The sequence below is a fragment of the Rhinolophus sinicus genome, chromosome 13 (assembly GCF_057876585.1).
Source record: "Rhinolophus sinicus isolate RSI-liver-muscle chromosome 13, RSI-T2T, whole genome shotgun sequence".
In the NCBI taxonomy this organism is placed as follows: Eukaryota; Metazoa; Chordata; class Mammalia; order Chiroptera; family Rhinolophidae; genus Rhinolophus; species Rhinolophus sinicus.
The window spans coordinates 21540672-21559859 of NC_142513.1; the positions used below are offsets into that span (position 1 = coordinate 21540672).

Consider the following 19188-nt stretch of genomic DNA (forward strand, 5'->3'; position numbering starts at 1 on the left):
ATGCTCCACAAATCTGTGTTACAGTAAACAATGAATGAACAATGACCCACTCTCCGATGCTCTAATCTCACTATTACCAAGAAACTGTTCTAGATATCCCTGGTAGAAATCAGTCTTTCTCTGATTGCAAAGCGACATTTGTCCCCCTATTTAACCCTAGGTCTGAGTATATCAACTTCTGCCTCTAATTTGTCAGCTCTTAGGGGCTGTGTCTAAGTTTCTCTGTCTCCCCAGGCCCTGGGCTACATGCTTTGAACACTTCATCTCATTTTATTTTCTTCAATCCCTATTTGGGGTTGATGCACTAACACTCACATTGCAGGCAAAGAGACTGTGATCCAAGAAGCTGAGTAGAGCCAAGATTCACAGCCAGGAGGCAGACCCCAGAGTTGACCTCTTAACCATGATTTGATTCCATCTAGTACATTTTCTACCTACCGATACCTGTTAGAACTATAGTGACATTAGAGCCTCCACCCTGGAAAGGATTTTATTTTTTTAAGTTTAAAATAAAGTCTATTAAGACTATTTTTTTTAGAGCAGTTTTAGGTTCACAGCAAAATTGAGCAGAAGGTGCAGGGAATTGTGGAATACCTCCTGCCCTTCACCCCCAGCCTCACCCATTTTCAACATCACCCATTAGAGAGGGACATCTGTTATAATGAGGAACCTACGTTGAAACATTGTAATGACCCAAAGTCCATAGTTTACATTTTGGTTTACTCTTGGTGTTGTACATTCTATGGGTTTTGGACAAATGTATAGCGACATGTATCCACAGTTATAATACCTGTCATATAGAGTATTTCCACTGCCCTAAAAGTCCTCTGTGCTCCACCTGTTTGTCCCTCTCACCCTCCTCACCCCTGCAATCACTGATCTTTTCAGTCTCATAGTTTTGCCTTTTCCAAGATGTCACATAATTGGAATTATACAATATGAAACCTTTCCACGTAGGCTTCTTTCACTTAGTAATATGCATTCAAGCTTTCTCCATGTTTCTTCATGACTTGATAGTTCGTTTCTTTTTAGTGCTAAGTAATGTCTGGATGTTCCATAGTGTTTATTCTTCCATAGTGTTCCATAGTTTATCCTTCCACTTATTGAAATGTATCTTGGTGGCTTCCAAGTTTTGGCAATTACGAATAAAGCTGCCATAAACATCTGCGTGCAGGTTATTTTAGACATGTGTTCTCAATGTCTCTGGGAAAATACCACAGAACACAATTACTGGGTTGTGGGGTAATGCTCTCTAGAAGTTTTCACCAGTGTTGTGACATCCAGACCCATAGGTACCATTGTCAGTGCCTTCCATCAGCAGCTATGTCTGCAGGCAGAGGTTCAGTAGGATGGGCAAGTGTTTACAGGACAAAAGGGACAAATGTTGACTTTTCCTGTCAGCCTTGGATAGGAGCCAAAGAGAATCATTTTGTTCCCTCTTCTGGAACCAAAGGTGAGGCCTTGCTCCTTCCTGCAACACTCTCTCCCTCCCAAGTTGAGAAGTGTGGGATGCAGGCCCCTGAACCATCAGCCCTGGCTCTGGATCCTAGTCTTGAGGGTCAAGGATGGCAAAGGCTCAGCATGAGTGACCATGGGAGGGGCTTCTCTGGCTGCCCCTCTCATGAGCACCCCTGCCCTGGAAGCCACCCTGTTTCCCTGTCTACAGTCCAGCTACCCACCCCAATGCCTCCTGCCCTGAGTCACACCTGGACCCGCCACAGCCTGTCTCCTTTCAACAGACCCTACACATCACCTGCCAGAGAAAACTTCCAGAAACTGAGATTAGCTGAGATTGTCTGTCTCCTGCTCAGAAACTTTCCATGGTTCCTAGTAGCTACCCAATTGACTCTCAAAGTGTGGTCTGGGGGTGCTTTCAAGGGGATCCACAAGTCCAAACAAATTCTAAATCAATGTGAATCTATTGTTTGCCCCCTCCCTCTCATTCTCCCACACGTGTAAAGCAGAATTTTCTAGCCACTCCATGGCATGTGAGAGTACATCAGATTGAAGGCAGAGCTGATGTGAGAATCCAGCTGTCCTCTATGAAGCCAGTCATAATAGGGAGTTTTATAAATGTAAAACAGAGTCATGTTTCTCACTAGGGGTGTTTATGGAACGTAAAGTTATTTATGTCATTTTGTTAAAATGCAACGGGCTTATTATTGTTATTTTAAAAGGGATCAATAAATATATATTTTAAAAATTTCTCAGGGTTAGTTTCTTTTATGGCAAATACGCGTATCGATGGATGGAATCCATGTAGACAAAAGCTCTTTGAGGTCTTCAATTTTTTCGAGTGGGCTAAGAACAAAAAATCGAATTCCTGGCTAAGAGGATCATGTCTACACCAACCCTCCATGGTATTCAAGGCCCTGACCCCCACTTGAACCTCCCACTTGAACCTCACCTACAGCAGCATCCAGGGCTTGTGGGTCCCCAGGTGACACTAGGTTGATTCCCACCTCTTGGCCTTTGCTCTTCTGGTCACTTCTGCTTGCAACTCCCTTCCTTCTCTCCCTGTCATCCTTTTCATTTCAGCTCATCAGCACCTTCTCTCGGAAGCCTTCCCTGACTGCCCCTTACCTCCTGGCTGGGTCAAGCCCCCTCGTCTGAGTCGTTTTCTCAGCACTCTATCGTCTCTTCCCCCAGGAGGCTGTGTGCCTCTGTGATGGGAGCAGGTCCCTCGCTCAGTCCCTTCCACAGGAGTGGCACATTGCAGGAGCACAATCCATGCCATGCTCAGCTGCTTCAGTCACCACGTAACTGCGCAGCACACAGCCTGGCTTAGCTAGATACTCAACCACCTTCCTATTTTTAAAAATGCATTTTATTTCTTGCATAAACATTCACACAGAAATGTGTCAACCCCCACAAACAAACTTTTGTCAAATTTCAGCATCCCTTTTGAGTTTTATCCCCCAGTTCCAGTTGTTTGCATCATTGTGATTCCAACAAAACATAGTTTTGAGATCTGTGGGTTTTTTTACTCAGCTGTAAAACACGGTATTTCCCAACATAAAAAACAAACAAACATTCAAATATGGTTGAGTCAGTGGTTATAACTGACTCCTCTAATTTGGGACTTTTGGCTTTTCCAATGTGATGACGTTTATTCTACTCCATTCAAAGAGCAAATATTTAAAATAAGTGTCCATCTTCTGTCAAATATTTGGTGAAATGTATACACACTCTCAGGATAGGGTAAATAGAAAGATCCGGTTTGGTAAAAAATTCTGTGATGTGTACCTTGTGTCATAAAATGTTCCAAGGCATAGAGTTCATCATTCTGATCCTGACACATTATCCTGAAGAATGGCGCAAACATCGGAAAGATCCAGCATTTATTTAACTGGATTAAACCTTCAAAAGAGCCTGCACTAGATTTTGGCACTCTAATTTCTGGATGACTCGGGGTCCACTCAGGTTTTGCCTTCTTTCTTCCCCTATATTCCTTTATGGAGGACATCGCCTCACCCCTCAAAGTGTCCTCCTCTTCCCTGAAGCCTCCTTCATGGGGTGCCACCACGACCAGGAAACCCTCACCTCTTTTTGAGGTCTGGGTCGATTGGGCGAGAAGTTGGTCCAGGCGGTGCCAGGCTCACAGTGGGAGAATGCTCCCTCACTTCTTCACCGGTCCCCTTTCCCCCTCATTAGCCTCATCAGTCAGCAGTGGGACCAAATAGCCTTGGCCCCACTCACCACCCTATGTCCTGGCTGCACTCACCTAGGAGCCATGCATTTGGTCCGTAGCCCATCACTTATGTCCTCAATTACCAGGTATCTGGCCCTGGTTAACAAAAAATAGTGATTAGTTTTCTATACCTTTCACCCCAATCCTGGGTTGCTAGAATTTTCCTGTTCATCCACCCAATCAGCTGTCCTGGAGATGGTGTCTGACTGTGTACAGTCAAGAAGAGATTCACTCATTCATTCACTCATTCATTCATTCAACATTAGTTAGTACCTGTACTGCATCTTGTCCTTCTCTGGGCACTGGGGCTACTGAGAAGAAGGAAGTACCTGCCCTCAAGGATCTCACAGGCTCGTGGGGCAGAGAGATGAATAAGAAAGGTGAAAACCATGATAATGAGAGCTGACACTCTCTTTGTGTTGAACAGTAATGACAAGGGAGCTTGGTTAGACCCACAAGTCAAGAAGCACAGTGTCCTTTTTGGGGAAACATGGATGAGTGGCCCCCACTTAGCTGCGAAGTGATTCTGATGAGCATAGTCCTACAGCTGACAAGGATTTAGCCAGCAGGGGTGGGAAAAGGAAAGGTGTCCCCAGCGGATGGAACAGCATGGACAAAGGCTTGCCACTGACTCAAGTTGGTTACTGTCTAAAGAAGCCCTGAATTTTGAAACCTTCTTGTGTATTTTTTGTGGGAGGTGAGACTGTCACAAAATGTAGTCAGAAGGGTAAATTCTCACCCTTCTTCCTTGGCTAGCAGGGTAAGCGCCAGCTCTGGATGACTTTGGATTAAATCCAGCTTTGTCTCTGACCAGCTATGTGGCCTTGGGCAAGTCACTTCACTTCTCTGAGCCTCAGTTGTCACACTGTCCCCCAAGAACCACTTACTGTATCGCTCAGTAAAAATCAGAATTCAGTGGGGTAATGTGTATAAAGGTTTAATACAGGCTTTTCCAACACTACTGACATTCTGGCCTGGATGATTCTTTGTTGTGAGGGGCTGTCCTGTGAGTTGTAGGATGGTTAACAGCATTCCTGGCCTCTACCCACGAAATGCCAGTAGTACCCCTCACCCAATTTATGACAATTAAAATATCTCCAGACATTGCCAAATGTCCCCTGGGGGGCAAAGTCACCTTAGGTTGAAAAACAGCAGTCTAATGCAGTGCCTGGCATGTAGTAGGAGCTCAATAAATGTTTATTCTCTCTTTCCCCTTTACGTCTGGAGAGAGCATTTGACTCTTGCCCTCTTGGAGCAGGGAGGGCCTTCAGGGGTCACTGCGCAAATAAGGAAACAGTACTTAGAGAGGGGAAGTTAGCAGCCGAATGTCACAAGGCATGTCATTGGCAGAATGAATTAGGTAGAACAGAGACAAAGCAGCCTTAATAAGAAGTCCCCAAAACACAAAGGTTTAAATAAGATAGTTTATTCCTTTCTGCCAGAGAGCCCAGATAGAAGTGGTCAGGGGCTGCTGGAGCAACTCTGCCATTCTCAAGGCATGGCTTCTACCTCTGGGTCTCGGGCAGTTGTTCCACTTGTTTCCATTTCTAATTGGAGAGAAAGGAAGGAGGTCAGGAGGAAGTGGAGGGACTCCCCTTTCTTTTAAAGCACAAAATTGAATTTGCAGTATTACTTCTTCTTATATGCTATTGGCCAGACCTTAGTCACATGGCAACACTTATTGCAAGGGAGTCTGGGAAATGTAGTCTCTGGCTGGGGGCCATGTGTCCAGCTAAAACCTGGGGCAAAAAGTGGGGAACGATCACTGGGGGACAGTCTTACCATACAGACAAGGTGAAAACCCAAGATTTCCTAGGACTATGGTTCTCTTTACCACATCAGGGCTTTCATCATTCAATCAACAAACACGAGGGTGGTGGTTGTAACAGTAAGTTCAGCATGTAGAGGCGGACATTCATCCTGTGTTCACTAGGTGTCAGGCCCTTGTTAAACACTTTCTACTCATTGGCTCCTGTAATCCTCATAACAGCCTAAGGAGGGAGGTTTTACTGTTCATTTCATTTGACAGGTGAGAAAACAGGTTCTGAGACGTGAAATAACTTGCTCAAGGTTTCAGGGCTAGAAGGTGGCAAGGGCTGACTCGAGCTCAGATATGCCCAACTCCTTGGCCTCACCCTGGACCCAGCAGCCCCCTGTCATAACCTGAACTGAGGTCCTCTCAAGAGAGCTCAGGAGAACTGGCTCAAGGCCCCTCCAGGTCACCCCAAGGGTGACCTGAAGTGATTTGACTCCATGAGGCAGCCTTCTTCAACGGGGAGGCCCTTGGGTGAAGTGGTAGCTGGGTGCAAGCCTCTGTGTGGCCTTGACCTCTCTGAAGCTGAGTTTCCTGTGGAGACAAGAGCAACTGTGCAGAGTAATGAGATGACTGCTTGGCAAAATGGGCAAAAATTCTATGGACCTCTTGGCAGGAAAGTCAGATGCCCTCTTGGAACGGGGAGGCTGCTGGGATCTGGAGGCAATGGCAAACAGTGTGCGGCCCATGTTGCATTTCTGCAGAGGTGAACGTGACTCCGTGGAAGGGGTGGTGTCCCCTTCTCTCTAGGGCAAGGGGGAAACTGAGGGCCTGCATGTGGAGAAGGAAGAACAGCCACAAGTTGACCTCATCTGTCCTGAGCAGAAGAAAGCAGGGCCTGCTGGGATCTGGGGAGAGGCAGCTAAAGTTTCTGGGAACTAGGATGTCACCTCTTTGAGCAAAGGATCTCATAGCCGTGGGCTCAAATCCTGGCTCTGCCACTTGCTCACTGTGTGACCTTGATGAGTCACTTTGCTTCTATGAGCCTCAGTTTCCTCACCAGTCAAGTGGGGACAAGAATGGTATCTCCTGGTATTGGGGTGTTGTGAAGAATTAATGAGTTCATGTGTGCCAGCAAAGGCAGCCCTCTACGATGGTGGTGGCCTTAGTATAAGCAGAGTAATGCTGTCTTGACTATGGCCTGGCACAGCCTTGGTTGAGCTAAATTCTGGGATGTGGATGGAGGAGTCTTGGGTGGAGAGAGTGGCTGGTCTCCATGGACAGTTGAACCAGGGCCCTTGGCCTCACCAGGCAGGCAGGGCTTTCATGCAGCCTGGAAGGTGGCACACAGGCTGTCAGGGCTGGTGATGGGAGAGACGGGTGAACCCTAGAGGCTGGAGACCATGGTGCTCTCAGGCACTGCTTGAAGAGATCTTAGCTGCAGTGGAACCCTAGCCCTCAGAGGGCATGGAAAGGCAGGCTGGGATGTGGCCCATGTTCTGCCCCATACTCCTGGGTCCAGGCAGATCAGGTGTCCCCAGACCCTCCACAAGGCCTCTCAGAGTCCCTGGAGGGGAATGGAGGAAAGCACCAGGTAGAGTTGTCCCAGAATATGACTGTCCTGTTCCCACTGCCTGCCTGGCCCACAGTAGGTGCTCACTATATACCCGCTGAATGTGTGAATGGATAAATCAAGGATTCTGCCACTGCCACAGACTGGCTATGGGACCTCAGGTCAGGTTTTTGCCCTCTGTGCCTCAGTGTACCCATTTGTAAAACAAAAAGGTGGGCTGGATAGTCACAAATGTCCCTTCCAGCTCTGGATCTAGGTCTCTGCTACCCTACTTGCACCCCTTACCCTCTCCAAATCCCAAATGGAAGGCATGCAACGAGTCACACAGGAAGATGCAGAAGTGACCTTTATTGCTGGTGGTGGAGGGTGATGAACATAGAAACCACTGTCTTGACTGTGAGGAGAAGGAGTAGCTGAGAGGAACCCTTCAGGCTGGGCTCAGGCTTTCATTCCAGTTGAATGGTAGCAGCCTCTTCCCAGAGGGAGATGCCACAAGAGAACACGGTCAAGCTACTGGGAATTAATCTGGAATGAGATCACAGGGTGTTAGGCCATTGACCGCAAATGGGGCCCTTATGGGCACCTGCTAGTCACCAGACCCTGCTGTCCAAGCTGTTTCCCACAATACACTGCAGGCTCTAAGGCCTTGGAGAACGGACTGGCACCTGTGCTTTGGGGTCTTTCTCTGGCACCTGGCACTGAACCATCCTTATCCCCTCACGCTCCCCATCTCTCACCTTTGGAACAATGGCAGATGTCAAAAGACTGATCAGAGGTCAAGACTGGAGCCAGGGTTCAAGGCTCAGTATCTGGTCAGGATCATGGATCAGTCTGAGATCAAGGTCAGGTCTCAATCTATGGCTAATATCAGGTCTCAGTCAATAACTGAGGTCAAAACTCAGTCTGCGACTAGGATCTGGGCTCAGAGTGTGTATGTGATTAAGTAAGGCTCAGGGTTCAGCACGTAACCAGAATCAGGGCTCAGCCTGGGACTAGGGTCAGGGCTCAGTCTAAGACTGAGATCAGGACTCTGCTGCTAGAAAAACAAGAGAATCCAAGCTTTGCTTCGGCTTCACCGTAGGCCCCTGAGAGGGAGCCTCATCCTCCCTCAACATGGGTCACAGAGCCTGGCCTCTTACCAGCTAAGGGCATCACAGTGGTCCTCCTCATCTGCCCTCTTCAGACAAAGATTTGCGGGGTGAGTCCCTGCTGAAGTTTATCTGGAGGAAAAAAATCAATAGCAGCCTTCAGTCTCCACGAAGTAGAAACCAGACCCCAATGACTACCACTCTCCAGTGGGTCAGTCTAACAGCCATGGTACCTCAGGCATGTCACTCCACCTTTGTAAGACTCAGTTTGTTCATCTGTAAAATGGGTATAATGACAGTACCTACCCCACTGGTTTTGTTGTATCTAATGAGATGGTGTACACAGAGCACAGAGTAATTGCCCAAGGAGCTGGACCTGTGACTATTTTCATAGAAAGGCCACCTCCAGGTCCCTGACACATTCGTATACCTCATTTCTATTGCTCCAGCATCCCCAGCAACTCCAGCTATGCCTGAAGACCCACAGGCCAAAGAAATCCCTCAGTGGCTAGGGAAGTTCCAGCTTCTTATAAGAAGGGAAAGAAAAGGGAAGGTGTTTCTTAGCAATGTCCATTGGATATTAGGCTCTTTATGCATTTTCTTTTAATCTACTCCTCAACCCCACAATCTTCTTTTACCTGGGAGGAAACCAAGTCTCAGAAAGGCAGAGCCACATGACCAAGGACCCACAGTTCTTAAGTAGTAGAGCCAGGATTTCAACTCAGATCTGGCTCATCTTCTTTCTCACATCATTCTGCCAGGCAGCTTCTACAAGTTTACTGAGGGATGATGGTAGAGCGCTCTCAAAGGCCCACAGAACCCCCTCCATTCAGCAGGGAACCCCCCAGCCACATTCTCCCAACTTGCTCAGGACATTGGGTTTCTCTGCTTCTCCAGGGTCTCCTGACCAGACCTGCCTGTGGCGCAGGCACAGAGCTGCATGCCTTCTCTGGGGAGGCTGCACAGGGAACAGCCCCACTTCCCAAGGCTGTGACTTACCGATCATGTTCTGAACAAACTCCACATCCAGGGTGGAGACGAAGATGCGGACCAATGGGCACATCTGAGGGGGGCGGGGAATAGAGAGGGAGAGAAGAGCCAGAGAAGGAAAAAGGACAAATCCATTATCAGCTGGGCACAAACTGCCAGCCACTCACAGAGATGCTCATCTCATGGGATCTTAGAACCTTTGAGCTTTAGAATTCCAGAACAATGGAAACCTAGAAGTCCAAAATCTGAGAACCATAGGACACTAGAATCCTAAAACCATAAAACATTAAATTTTAGATTCTTGAGAATCGAGTGTTAACATCCTAGAACTCTATACTCTCAGAAACCTTGAACTTGGAACCCTGGAATTTTAGAGTCAGATGGGGTACTGGGAACTGCAGGGCAGTGTTCCTCACAATTTTGTGTGCAATTCCCTGGGGATCTTGTTAAAATGCAAACTCCAATTTAGCAGGTCTGGGGAGGGGCCTGAGAGTCTGCATTTCTAACAAGCTCCCAGGTGAGTCAGCCAGCACTGCTGGCTACAGGACCACACTTTGAGTAGCGAGGTTCTAGTTCAGTGAATCACAGAGCCATCTGCAGGATTTTTCTTCCATAAACCCAGATTCCTAGCCTCCTTACAGAATGACTAATTCAGAATCTCTGGAATTTGGGACACACAGTATATACAGTTTTGTATGATGCCCAGGAATTCTGCGCATGGTACATAAGATTTTGGATGATGTGCAGATGAAAAACCTATTTTATAGGCCTGTGTTTATTTTTAAAATTAATTATATGATAAGTGATAGTGATTTCCGTTCATGGCAGGGATTTAAATTTCCTTTTGAAAATAAATGTATTTAAATACATTTAAGTAAGCAAACTCTGTTGATTACAGAAAAATATTAGCTAAAAAAACACATTGGTAATACATGGATATGGCAAGTGCCTAAAGTTTGGGACTCAGTGATTTCAGCTGTCAAGCTTCTGCTCCCCAGGCCTTCTCCCTACTACCCACCCCAGCCCTTCCCCCCAGGCCCCTCCAGGCTGAGTAAAGGAGGGCCAGTTCCAGCTGACAGCCCAGTGAGAAATTTACACTTCAGAAGGAAAGAGGACCAGAAAGCACAGCCAGGCCTGCAAATGTCACATTGACTCCCCACCACCACCACCACCACCACCAGACCTGGCTCTGGGCCCCCAGGAATGGAGGAGCACGCACCTGCTTCTCTATCAGGAAGGACACAGTCTTGCTCAGGAAGCTTGCCATCGTGTCTGCAACCTTTTTGGTCACATCACTGTGGCTGCAAAAGAGAGGGAACTCATCAAGCACGGTCAGGAGGGCAGAACAGCTAAGCAGCAGGGGTGGGAGAGGGTGGTAGATGGCAGAGCACCTTGAAGGCGGGTAAACAAACTCCAGGCACTCTGAGATGCCTTTATAAGCACAGTGTCTCTATCCATCACTTAGAACCCCATGTCTGACCAGCCGCTCACCCCAATACCTCATGAGAGTCTCATCACAACCCCATTCATTCATCAAACAATTATTTACAGAGCAGCAACTATGTGCCAGGGACCAAGCTAGGCAGGGACATAGGGATGGGCAAAGCACCAACCTGGTACCAAAACATTAAACGAGTCTTGTTAAGCCTGGCTCCTCCCCACCTTCAGCTCTCAGAGTAACTGTCATCTCCTCCGGGCAGCCCTCCCTAACTGCTCACCTCAGGGAGGGCTTTGTATCATAGTTCCCTGTTAAGTGTGCTTGAGGGCTCTTTATTGATGAACTGAATGCTTGCCTGTCTGCCTTTCCCTGAGGATAATATGCTCCGCAAGAACAGGACCCTTGTTGTTATCAATCAGTTCTACGGTGCTAAGAACACTACCTGCCTGGCTCATAGCAGGTGCTCAATACATTTTTAGCTGAAAGAATGAATGAAGTAAACATACAATTAAATGTATAATGGTAACTTGTGACAAGTACTCTGAACGGTGAGAGTAGACACCTTCGAGAGAGAATCGGAGGAAACTTGTTGTAGATCCTAAAGGATGAGAAGTTTGTGGAGTGGGGTGGGGGAGGTGTTCCGGGTAGCCAGAACACATGTGCACAGGTCTGGAGGTGGGAAAGAGCGAGTTAGAGGCACAGAGCAAAGGCCAGCATGTCTGGAGCAGGGTGAGCAAGGGGACAGTGTAGTGATATGAGGATGGAGCCAGATCATGCAGAGCCTAAGTGGCAATAGGAAGGGCTGGGATTCCATCCAAAGTGGAAAGAAAAGCCCTGAGGGGATTTGGAGCAGCAGAATGGAATGCCGTTTTACATATACACACACTGAGACCCAGAGGTAGCATCCTGCAGGGCTCATGCTTATGAATTTTCATCCCAGTCTGTCCAAACTAACATTAGGTCATGGAGCTTTTCTTTAGTTTTAGGGAGATCTTTAGGCAACATGTGATCAGATCCCTTGTGGGGGTAGGGTGGATTCACTTGTGCTCATGGCCCAGCCTTATTCCCTGCCAAAGCCAACCTGCCCCAGTCCTCAGCTTCCAGAACATTTCTCCTCTCCCAGCCACAGCCAAGGTTGCCCTTTCTCCCTCCACCTTCTTCCAGGAGCCAAACCTACTCTTTCAATCACATAGTTTAAGATGTAGATTTTGTGGATTAACAGGGATCAATGATTTAAATGAAGAGGATTAAGTTTTCAAGGTCCCATTTCAGAAATTTTCCAATGGGTGGAGAACGATTTGGGTACAATCTGCAATTAGAGCCCGTGGTGAGCACGTACTCCTCTTCCTCCCTCCCAACTGGAGGCAGAAAGGTAAATATAGTTGTTGTTATTGTTGATGATGATGATGGTAACTGAGAACATTACATAACAATGAAGGGGTAATTCTTCAAGAAGACATAGCAATCCTAAATATGCATGCACCTAACAGTAGAGCTTCAAAAAGCAAGAAGCAAAATTCTGATAGCGCTGAAAGATGAAATAAGCAACTTCACAACACTCCTGTCTCAGTAATGGAAAGAACAAGGAGACAGAAAGTCAGCATGGATATTATTACTGAGAGCTTAGTATGTACCACGTTCTATGCTGAACACTTGTATTTTCTCATTGGGTCAGCTCAGCAGCCTATGAGTAGGTATTACTGTCATCTTCAGTTTACAGATGTGAAAACTGAGGCTCAGAGAGGTTAAGTTGGTTACAAAGTTATAAGATAGTGGCAGAGCTGGTATTTGAACCAGGATCTGTCAGATTACAGAGTCTAAACTCTTTTTCACCACATGTGCCACCTCCCAGGTATAGGGATAGGGCTGAAATTAGGGGTCCTCAACTCCTCTGAGAGCTCAGCTCTACTGAAAAGGATGGACCTTACCTGCCCTGCAAGGTGATCGAAATGCTGTCTGGGTCACTGCTGCATTCTCCCAGGACCACTTTGGAGACGCCAGTCTCGGCATTGGTTTCAATTGTGACACCAGTCAAGAGGTCCAAGGAAGCCTTCAGGTTGACTGTCTGGCGAACAAGAGGCCTGCAGGAAATAAGATTCACAGTGAAGACAGTTCTAGAAGGACCTTCACATTGCCAACATGGGTTCTTCCACCTGTGTGGACATTATCCAAAATATCTATGGATAATGTCAACATTGTCCATATTCTTTATGGGATTAACATATTTACATTAGGGGCTTCTTCTCCTGACTATGTGGGTTTGGTTTATATGAAATTTTTATATAGCACCACATTAATAATTAAAATTATAATAACAGCTAACATTTATTGAGCACAAATTGTGCGTTAGGCAGTTTTAAAAGGTATTTTACCTGTATTAATTAATTTAATCATTACAGTAATACCATGAAGGAAAAGTACTATCATTATCTCTATTTCAGAATGCAAAAACATTGGTATAGAGAGGTTAAGTAACTCTCCCAAGGTCTCAGCTAATGAATCATGGAATCAAAATGCACTTAATTTATAAAGATTTTATCCACAGGTGCTCATTTCCCTATCTCTCTCTTTTACACCAATTACTATACTTTAAAATTGTATTTTTCACGCGTGCCCTTTATGGTATACTATACATTACTGTATGCATTTATCTGTAATGTCTCTGCTATTTAAAGAGCATCTTGAGAGACAAAATAATGCTGGAGAAACTTTGCCAACAAGTTATAAGTGTTCATGTCTTCTCAATTTTTGCAAATTTTACAGTTAGATAAATGTTTTGATTCCAGATATATATCTTTAAAAACTTTTAAAGGTTAGAATTTTAGACTGGAAAGACCCCCTCACTTATAGATTAGGAGACTGAGGCCCAAGGCCACAAAGCAGTATGAAAAAGTGCCTGATTCCACTGTGGAGATCCGTCAGCTATGCTGCACTGCCCCCCACCCCACCCCAAATCCCAGATTCTCACGCGTACTCACAAGATCAAGGTGACATCAGCGGTGATGGGGAGCCTCAGGGCAAGGCCTTTGCCGTTAGGAGTCAATTCGGCTTTGACATCCACAATGTGGGCATTGCTGATTTTCAACCTGCAAAAAGCAGAATTCCACCTTGTCACTCCTCATGACAACCATTCGCTGAGCACTGCTTTAGCCAGCCTTGTGCTGGGCATTTGGGCCTCCCTACCCATGCCTACTTCGGTCTTTCCCGCAGCCCTCTTCAGAGGTTTGGTTGGCTCCATTTTATGGCATGGCATACGAGGATCAGACAGAGGTGATTTCCCCCAAGATTCAAAAGGGGAATAATTGCCAGAGCCATAATTTGAACCCAGAACTGTTTGACTCCACGTGTAGAGCTAGCGGGTGTGAATTCCAGTTTTCTCTCTCCTGAGCAGATTCAAGCTTTTATTCTCAGCTATATTTGGAGAAGAAAGTCTCATTACTTGGAAAATGGAATTCAGGCACCAGCAAATAGATGGAGGTGAGAATGAAGAGAATCTTCACCCTGACCCTAAAATTACAGAATGTGGAAGCTGGAACCTATGCAGTGCCCAGATTGGCCCTGTGACCCCACCTTTAATTTACTCAAGTTCTGGTGGACATGGCCTTAGACCAACCTTAGCTCTGGAGGAAAAACAAGGTTTGTCACCTTTCTGTCTTTCATCTTAAACTTACATATCCCCACCAAAGATATGTGTTCCATTTTCTAGGAGCAAAGATCTCCACCATGAAACACCAACTCACCCCAAAGACTTATACTTAGATGAAATGATGTTAGAAATGGCATCGTTCACTGTTTTTTCAACTTCCTGGAACTTCTGCTTGGCCAGTTGCCAAAGCTTGGATTCCTGAAGCAAGGACAACTCGATCTTCAGTTTCTCAAGGGTAGCTGAAAAAACAATTGCTATTTAGTGTTAGGCACCACTTATGAAGCAGTTACTATGCGCCAGGTACTAGATAAGACTATTTGCCTATGTTATTCCATTTAATCTTTGTAACAACTTGATGAGGTAGGTATTGATATTATCTACATTTTACACATGAGGAAATAAAGAATGAGAAGTTTAAGAAATGTGCCTAAAGTCACACAGCTACGGAACCCCTGTTCCTTCCGTACTGCCTTCATATTAATATATACTCATTATTCATCAACAAAGTCATAAATCAATTGACCAGGAAATTGATAATGATTGTACACCAGATTCTAGTAGTGACTTGGGGGACGATTGCTCTAAATGAGATGTCCACTCAAGTTTGAAAAACTAAGTCAAACGAAATGGGAGAGTAAACTAAAATACAGAAAATCTAGAATCAAGGACAAAATATGGCTCTAACTCATAAAAGTGGGAGTCCCAGGATAAACGCTTTGCAACAGGCCCAGAGAGCAATAACTCATACAGGAGCGGGAGGACAGAGTGTCTTAATGGGAGGTCTCCAGAGAAAAGAAGGATTAGACAGAATATATGACATGGCAGATGTAAAAGAGTGCATATTAAAAGAGTTAATGAATGATATGTGTGTAAAATAATTCAAGGCAATCACTAACTCAAGGAAAAACAAAAGACCGTACAAGAAAAAATATATAATCATAGCACTGCAACTTGTCTCTGCAAAGGACAATATCTACCTAGTTATAGCGATGCAAATAGAAAATGCCAACTTAAACAAAACTATGTCTGGTCCTATAACTCACTAGGTGACCTTGACCCAGACACTTCTGTTTCTGAGCTCAGTTTTCTCAGCAGTGAAATGAGAGACTGGGTCCCTTCTGTATCTTTGAAGGTTGACTGAGCCCTGACAAGATTTGAAAGGCAGTCACTTACAGAAGTTACTATAAAGGATGCTTGTCAATGTGCTGTTAATATTTCCAGAAAATGAAAAGAAAGCAAAGTTATTTTAAGAAATCAGAATAAAAAGGCGATGCAATTAAATATAAAAGTGGGTATACAGTTACCTAGTCTAGGTAGAGTTAATTTCCAATTAGTTAACACAAATCAATAAAAAAAAATTAAACAACCGGACAGGATAATATGCTAAGAATATGAACAAAATGTTTGTTAAAATATGTAAAAAGCTAAAAAATATTTCTTAAATGAGTGGATTCTTCCATAGAGAAATGTAAAGTGAAATGAATTACGATCTTTCATCTATGAGACTGGCAAAACCCTTAAGTTGTCCATACCAGTGTCAAGGGAGTAGGAAGAAAAGTACTGTCATCGACTGTTGAAGAAAATGATAATTTAAGGGATCCTTTGTCAGCATCTACTATAATTTAAAATGTGCGTGCCTTTCCAACTTTTGAAATCTCACTTTTAGGAATTTATCCTATGCATATATTGGAAAAAGTTTACCATGATATAATATGTAAGAGGATATTTATTTAAACATTGTTTGTTTATAGAAAAATAATAAGTAAATCAGCCAGGAACTGAATAACCAACCACCTTTCCCAGGAAACCACCCATACAGGGCAGCCCCTGGTAATGCAGGCATAGCATTTAGAAGGCCGGCTTCTGGGTGCCACCTGTTATCAGCCTTGTTGACTCACCGTCCAATGTTTTGTCAACAGTCTCAAGTCCTTTATCGAGAGCAGGTCTCACATTGCTCACAATATCATTCAGGTTGTTGCCAAGATCCTCGAGAACAGACCCAGAGGTCCCCGTGAGCAGGCCGCACAAAAGAACAAATTTCCAAAGCTGAAACATCTTGTCCTGACACCTGGACATTCATAGGAGAAACAGGAGTGAAAGTTACCCGGAGGGAAAAGGAATCTTCAATGAGCACTTACCACTCTTACACTTAACATTCCTTTAAGACGGATGTGATTGTCTCCTGTTTTACAGATGGGCAGGCCAGGTAAGAAAGCTAGAGAAACTTGCCCAGAGACACACCCCCAGTGAGTGGAGGAGCTGCGATTGGAAAAGTCACACTTGACTACAAGCCCATGCTCTTTACACAAAGGTCCTTTCCACATGCTGGCTTCTTTGCCTGAAACATCTGTCTTTTTCTTTGCATTTTTTACCTAAATTACTTCTTATTGATTCTCTGGCTTTAGTAAGACATCACACCCTCTATGAAGCCCATTCTAGGCCCCTCCTCAGAGTTTAGGGTAGGGGGCTCTGTCCCACCACTTTCCTGCTTTTGTTCTCGGATCAGAGTCCTGCATACCAATTACCTGATGACCTGTCTACCTTTACCATTAGGCTGTGAAGTCCTTAGAGGAGGAACTGTGAGTTATTTCACTGCTGAATCCCCAGCCCCTTGTAAAAAGCCTGCACCTAATACAGTACAACAGATCAATAGTTGCTGAATAAAAGTATGAACAAATAAATGGGCACCATATCATGACCCTGCATTGCCCATCAGTTTGACACTTCTCTGAATATAATCTATATCTATCTCTTAATTTTCTATATTGAAAATGTTACCAATCCAAGCAGCCCTATCCCTCTGCCTCTTGCCCTCAAAACCTTCAGAAGACTGCCTTGTAAGGTACCATCAGGGGGAAGCCTGTCACTCACAGGTTTGGAGGAGGATGCTCACGGACACTTGTTCCTCTGCACGGTCTCCTGGGATTCTTCTAGGTGGTGGTGGCCCTTATATTGGTGGCTACAGGATGGGAGATTGCCCATGGAAGCAAGCCCTGGTTCTGGGGCCATCCAAGGAGAGGCCAAAGAAAATAACCCCTGTTCAGGGTGAGCAGAGAGACTTCCATCCAAAGGTCACCTAGGATGCTTGAATTGGAATGGATGGATATGGGGAGGACCTTCTGCCAAGACTAAGACCGATTCTCATGGAGCCTCCAGCTGCCAAATTGGTGGCCATTGTGGGTGAGGGTTGGGGTAAAGACTAAGAGTGGGCAAATTAGAGAATTGTTAGTGAGAACCTATCGTGATCATCCATCTTAATTCTGTCATCATTTGGAAACTGAGGCTCAGAGAGGGGAAGCAACCAGCTTGAGGTCACCCAGCAAGACATGGACAGAGATCAGACCAGAACTGTGACCTACAGAGAGTCACAGTCAGCAAGCAGAAAGGTCATTCTGCCCTATCCTTCTCGGTGTCTGTGTGCTTTCTACAGCATCTCTCACAGTGGAGCCAGCCTCCATTTGAATGGTTGCAATGATGGGGAGCTCACTACTCTTTAAGCCTACCTATTCCATCTAGTTGGTAGAGTTCCTCCTGAGAGTGAACAAAATCTGCCTCCACTTTACCTCCATATGTGGGCAGCAGTGAGGCCCAGAAAGGTTAAGCACCTTGCCTGAGGCTGCACAGCCAGTGTCAGGAGACACACACCACAGCTTTATCCCTGGTGTCCGTCTGCACACTTGCCCTATCCACTCTACTCAACACAGCAGCCAGAGGCATGTCATTCAGCTTAAACCTGAAGTCCCACCATGCCCTGTAGGCGCCTGTTTCATCTGCTCACTGCCTCTCCAAACTCATCTCCAACTTCTCCCTCCGGGCCCCTACCTGTCTTTCTTCTATTCCAGAAGATTCTGACCTCTTTCCTGCTTTGGGCCTTTGCATAAGCCATTCTCTCTGCCCAGGACTTTCCTCCCCAACTGTCCCTAACTCTTGTTGTCACCTCTTCAGAAACTCCCTGACTGCTGACCTGAGGTGGCCCCTCCCCATTATCCCTGATTTCAGCTCCTCGATGGCTTCTTTCACAGCAAGTCAACACAATTTGATTTTTTTTAAACTTTTTAAAAATTGATTTTAAGTGTGTTTTTCCAGGACCCATCAGCTCCAAGTCAAGTAGTTATTTCAATCTAGTTGTGGAGGGCTCAGCTCACAGTGGTCCATGTGGGGATCGAACTGGCAACCTTTTTGTTAAAGGCACTGCACTCTAACCAACTGAGCTAACCAGTCACCCCCACAATTTGATTTTTTAAAAACTTGTTCTCCACCCTCAGCAAATTGTTACCACTCTGTGCTCTGAGGCTTTCCTCATATGTAGGCTTCAAAGACTCTGACCTGTCTCTAGAATGTTCCAAACCTCTCTCTAAGGCATCCTATGAAACCAGTCACTACTTGGGAAGGTGGTGAGGTCCCCATCACCAAATATGCTCAGAAATTGAAATAGATAACTGCTGAGCTCCTGTGGGACTTGACGTGACTATGAGCTGTGATTCTAAATTTTCTTGGTCTATTTGTTCGAAGACCACTGTGGCACATTTTTATGATTCTTCTTCTTAGGTTTTCTTTCTACCTGAGTCCAGATGCCCCACATGGATATCTTTCTCTTAGGCTTCCTATATCTTTCCTTTTCTCAGCCTCCCAATCTCCCAGGACCCTAATTTCGACGTGCCGTGGCCCCCTGGAGCCACAGAGTGCTGGGTGCTGTCTCTCAGCACAGACTACGCCCCGAACAAAGCCAGCGTCCCCCACTGGCACTGGCCGCCTGCCTCACACAGCCAAGCTCTGAGGTAACACTAATTAGAAGTTCTCATTACCTGGGCATGGGTCTGGGAAAGAGGAACCTATCCTCTCACATGCAGCTCAAAAGTCCTGCTATGTAAGTCGCCATTCTCAGGGTCACCCACGTCTCTGCAGCTGCACTGTCCCCAGCTCACATGAAGACAGGACTTTGCCACACCCTCAGGGGCCCCTGTCTACTAAAGCATTTGGGTGACCCTCAAGTCTGGTCTACACTAGGC

General features: G+C 45.6%; 1 protein-coding gene across 1 annotated transcript; it reads right to left on the reverse strand.

Annotated features, from left to right (window-relative positions):
• Positions 1 to 7348: 7348 nt before the first annotated feature.
• On the reverse strand, positions 7349 to 17092 carry BPIFA2 (BPI fold containing family A member 2). Its single transcript, XM_074317789.2, has 9 exons — positions 17051 to 17092; positions 16078 to 16247; positions 14274 to 14418; positions 13512 to 13619; positions 12462 to 12614; positions 10315 to 10396; positions 9105 to 9168; positions 8157 to 8237; positions 7349 to 7542 (listed from the first exon to the last, which is right to left on the reverse strand). The coding sequence occupies exons 2-8, from the start codon at positions 16232 to 16234 to the stop codon at positions 8197 to 8199; spliced, it is 750 nt and encodes a 249-aa protein (XP_074173890.1). The 5' UTR covers positions 16235 to 16247; positions 17051 to 17092; the 3' UTR covers positions 7349 to 7542; positions 8157 to 8196.
• Positions 17093 to 19188: the final 2096 nt, after the last annotated feature.

What these genes read in the sequence shown, in the direction of transcription:
- BPIFA2 (XM_074317789.2), bottom strand. Translation starts at nt 16,234, where the DNA reads ATGTTTCAGCTTTGGAAATTTGTTCTTTTGTGCGGCCTGCTCACGGGG. An exon ending in TGTTGACAAAACATTGGACG is followed by an intron (nt 14,419 to 16,077) that starts GTGAGTCAACAA and finishes TTGTTTTTTCAG; the next exon opens with CTACCCTTGAGAAACTGAAG. An exon ending in TCTAAGTATAAGTCTTTGGG is followed by an intron (nt 13,620 to 14,273) that starts GTGAGTTGGTGT and finishes TGCTTTTTGCAG; the next exon opens with GTTGAAAATCAGCAATGCCC.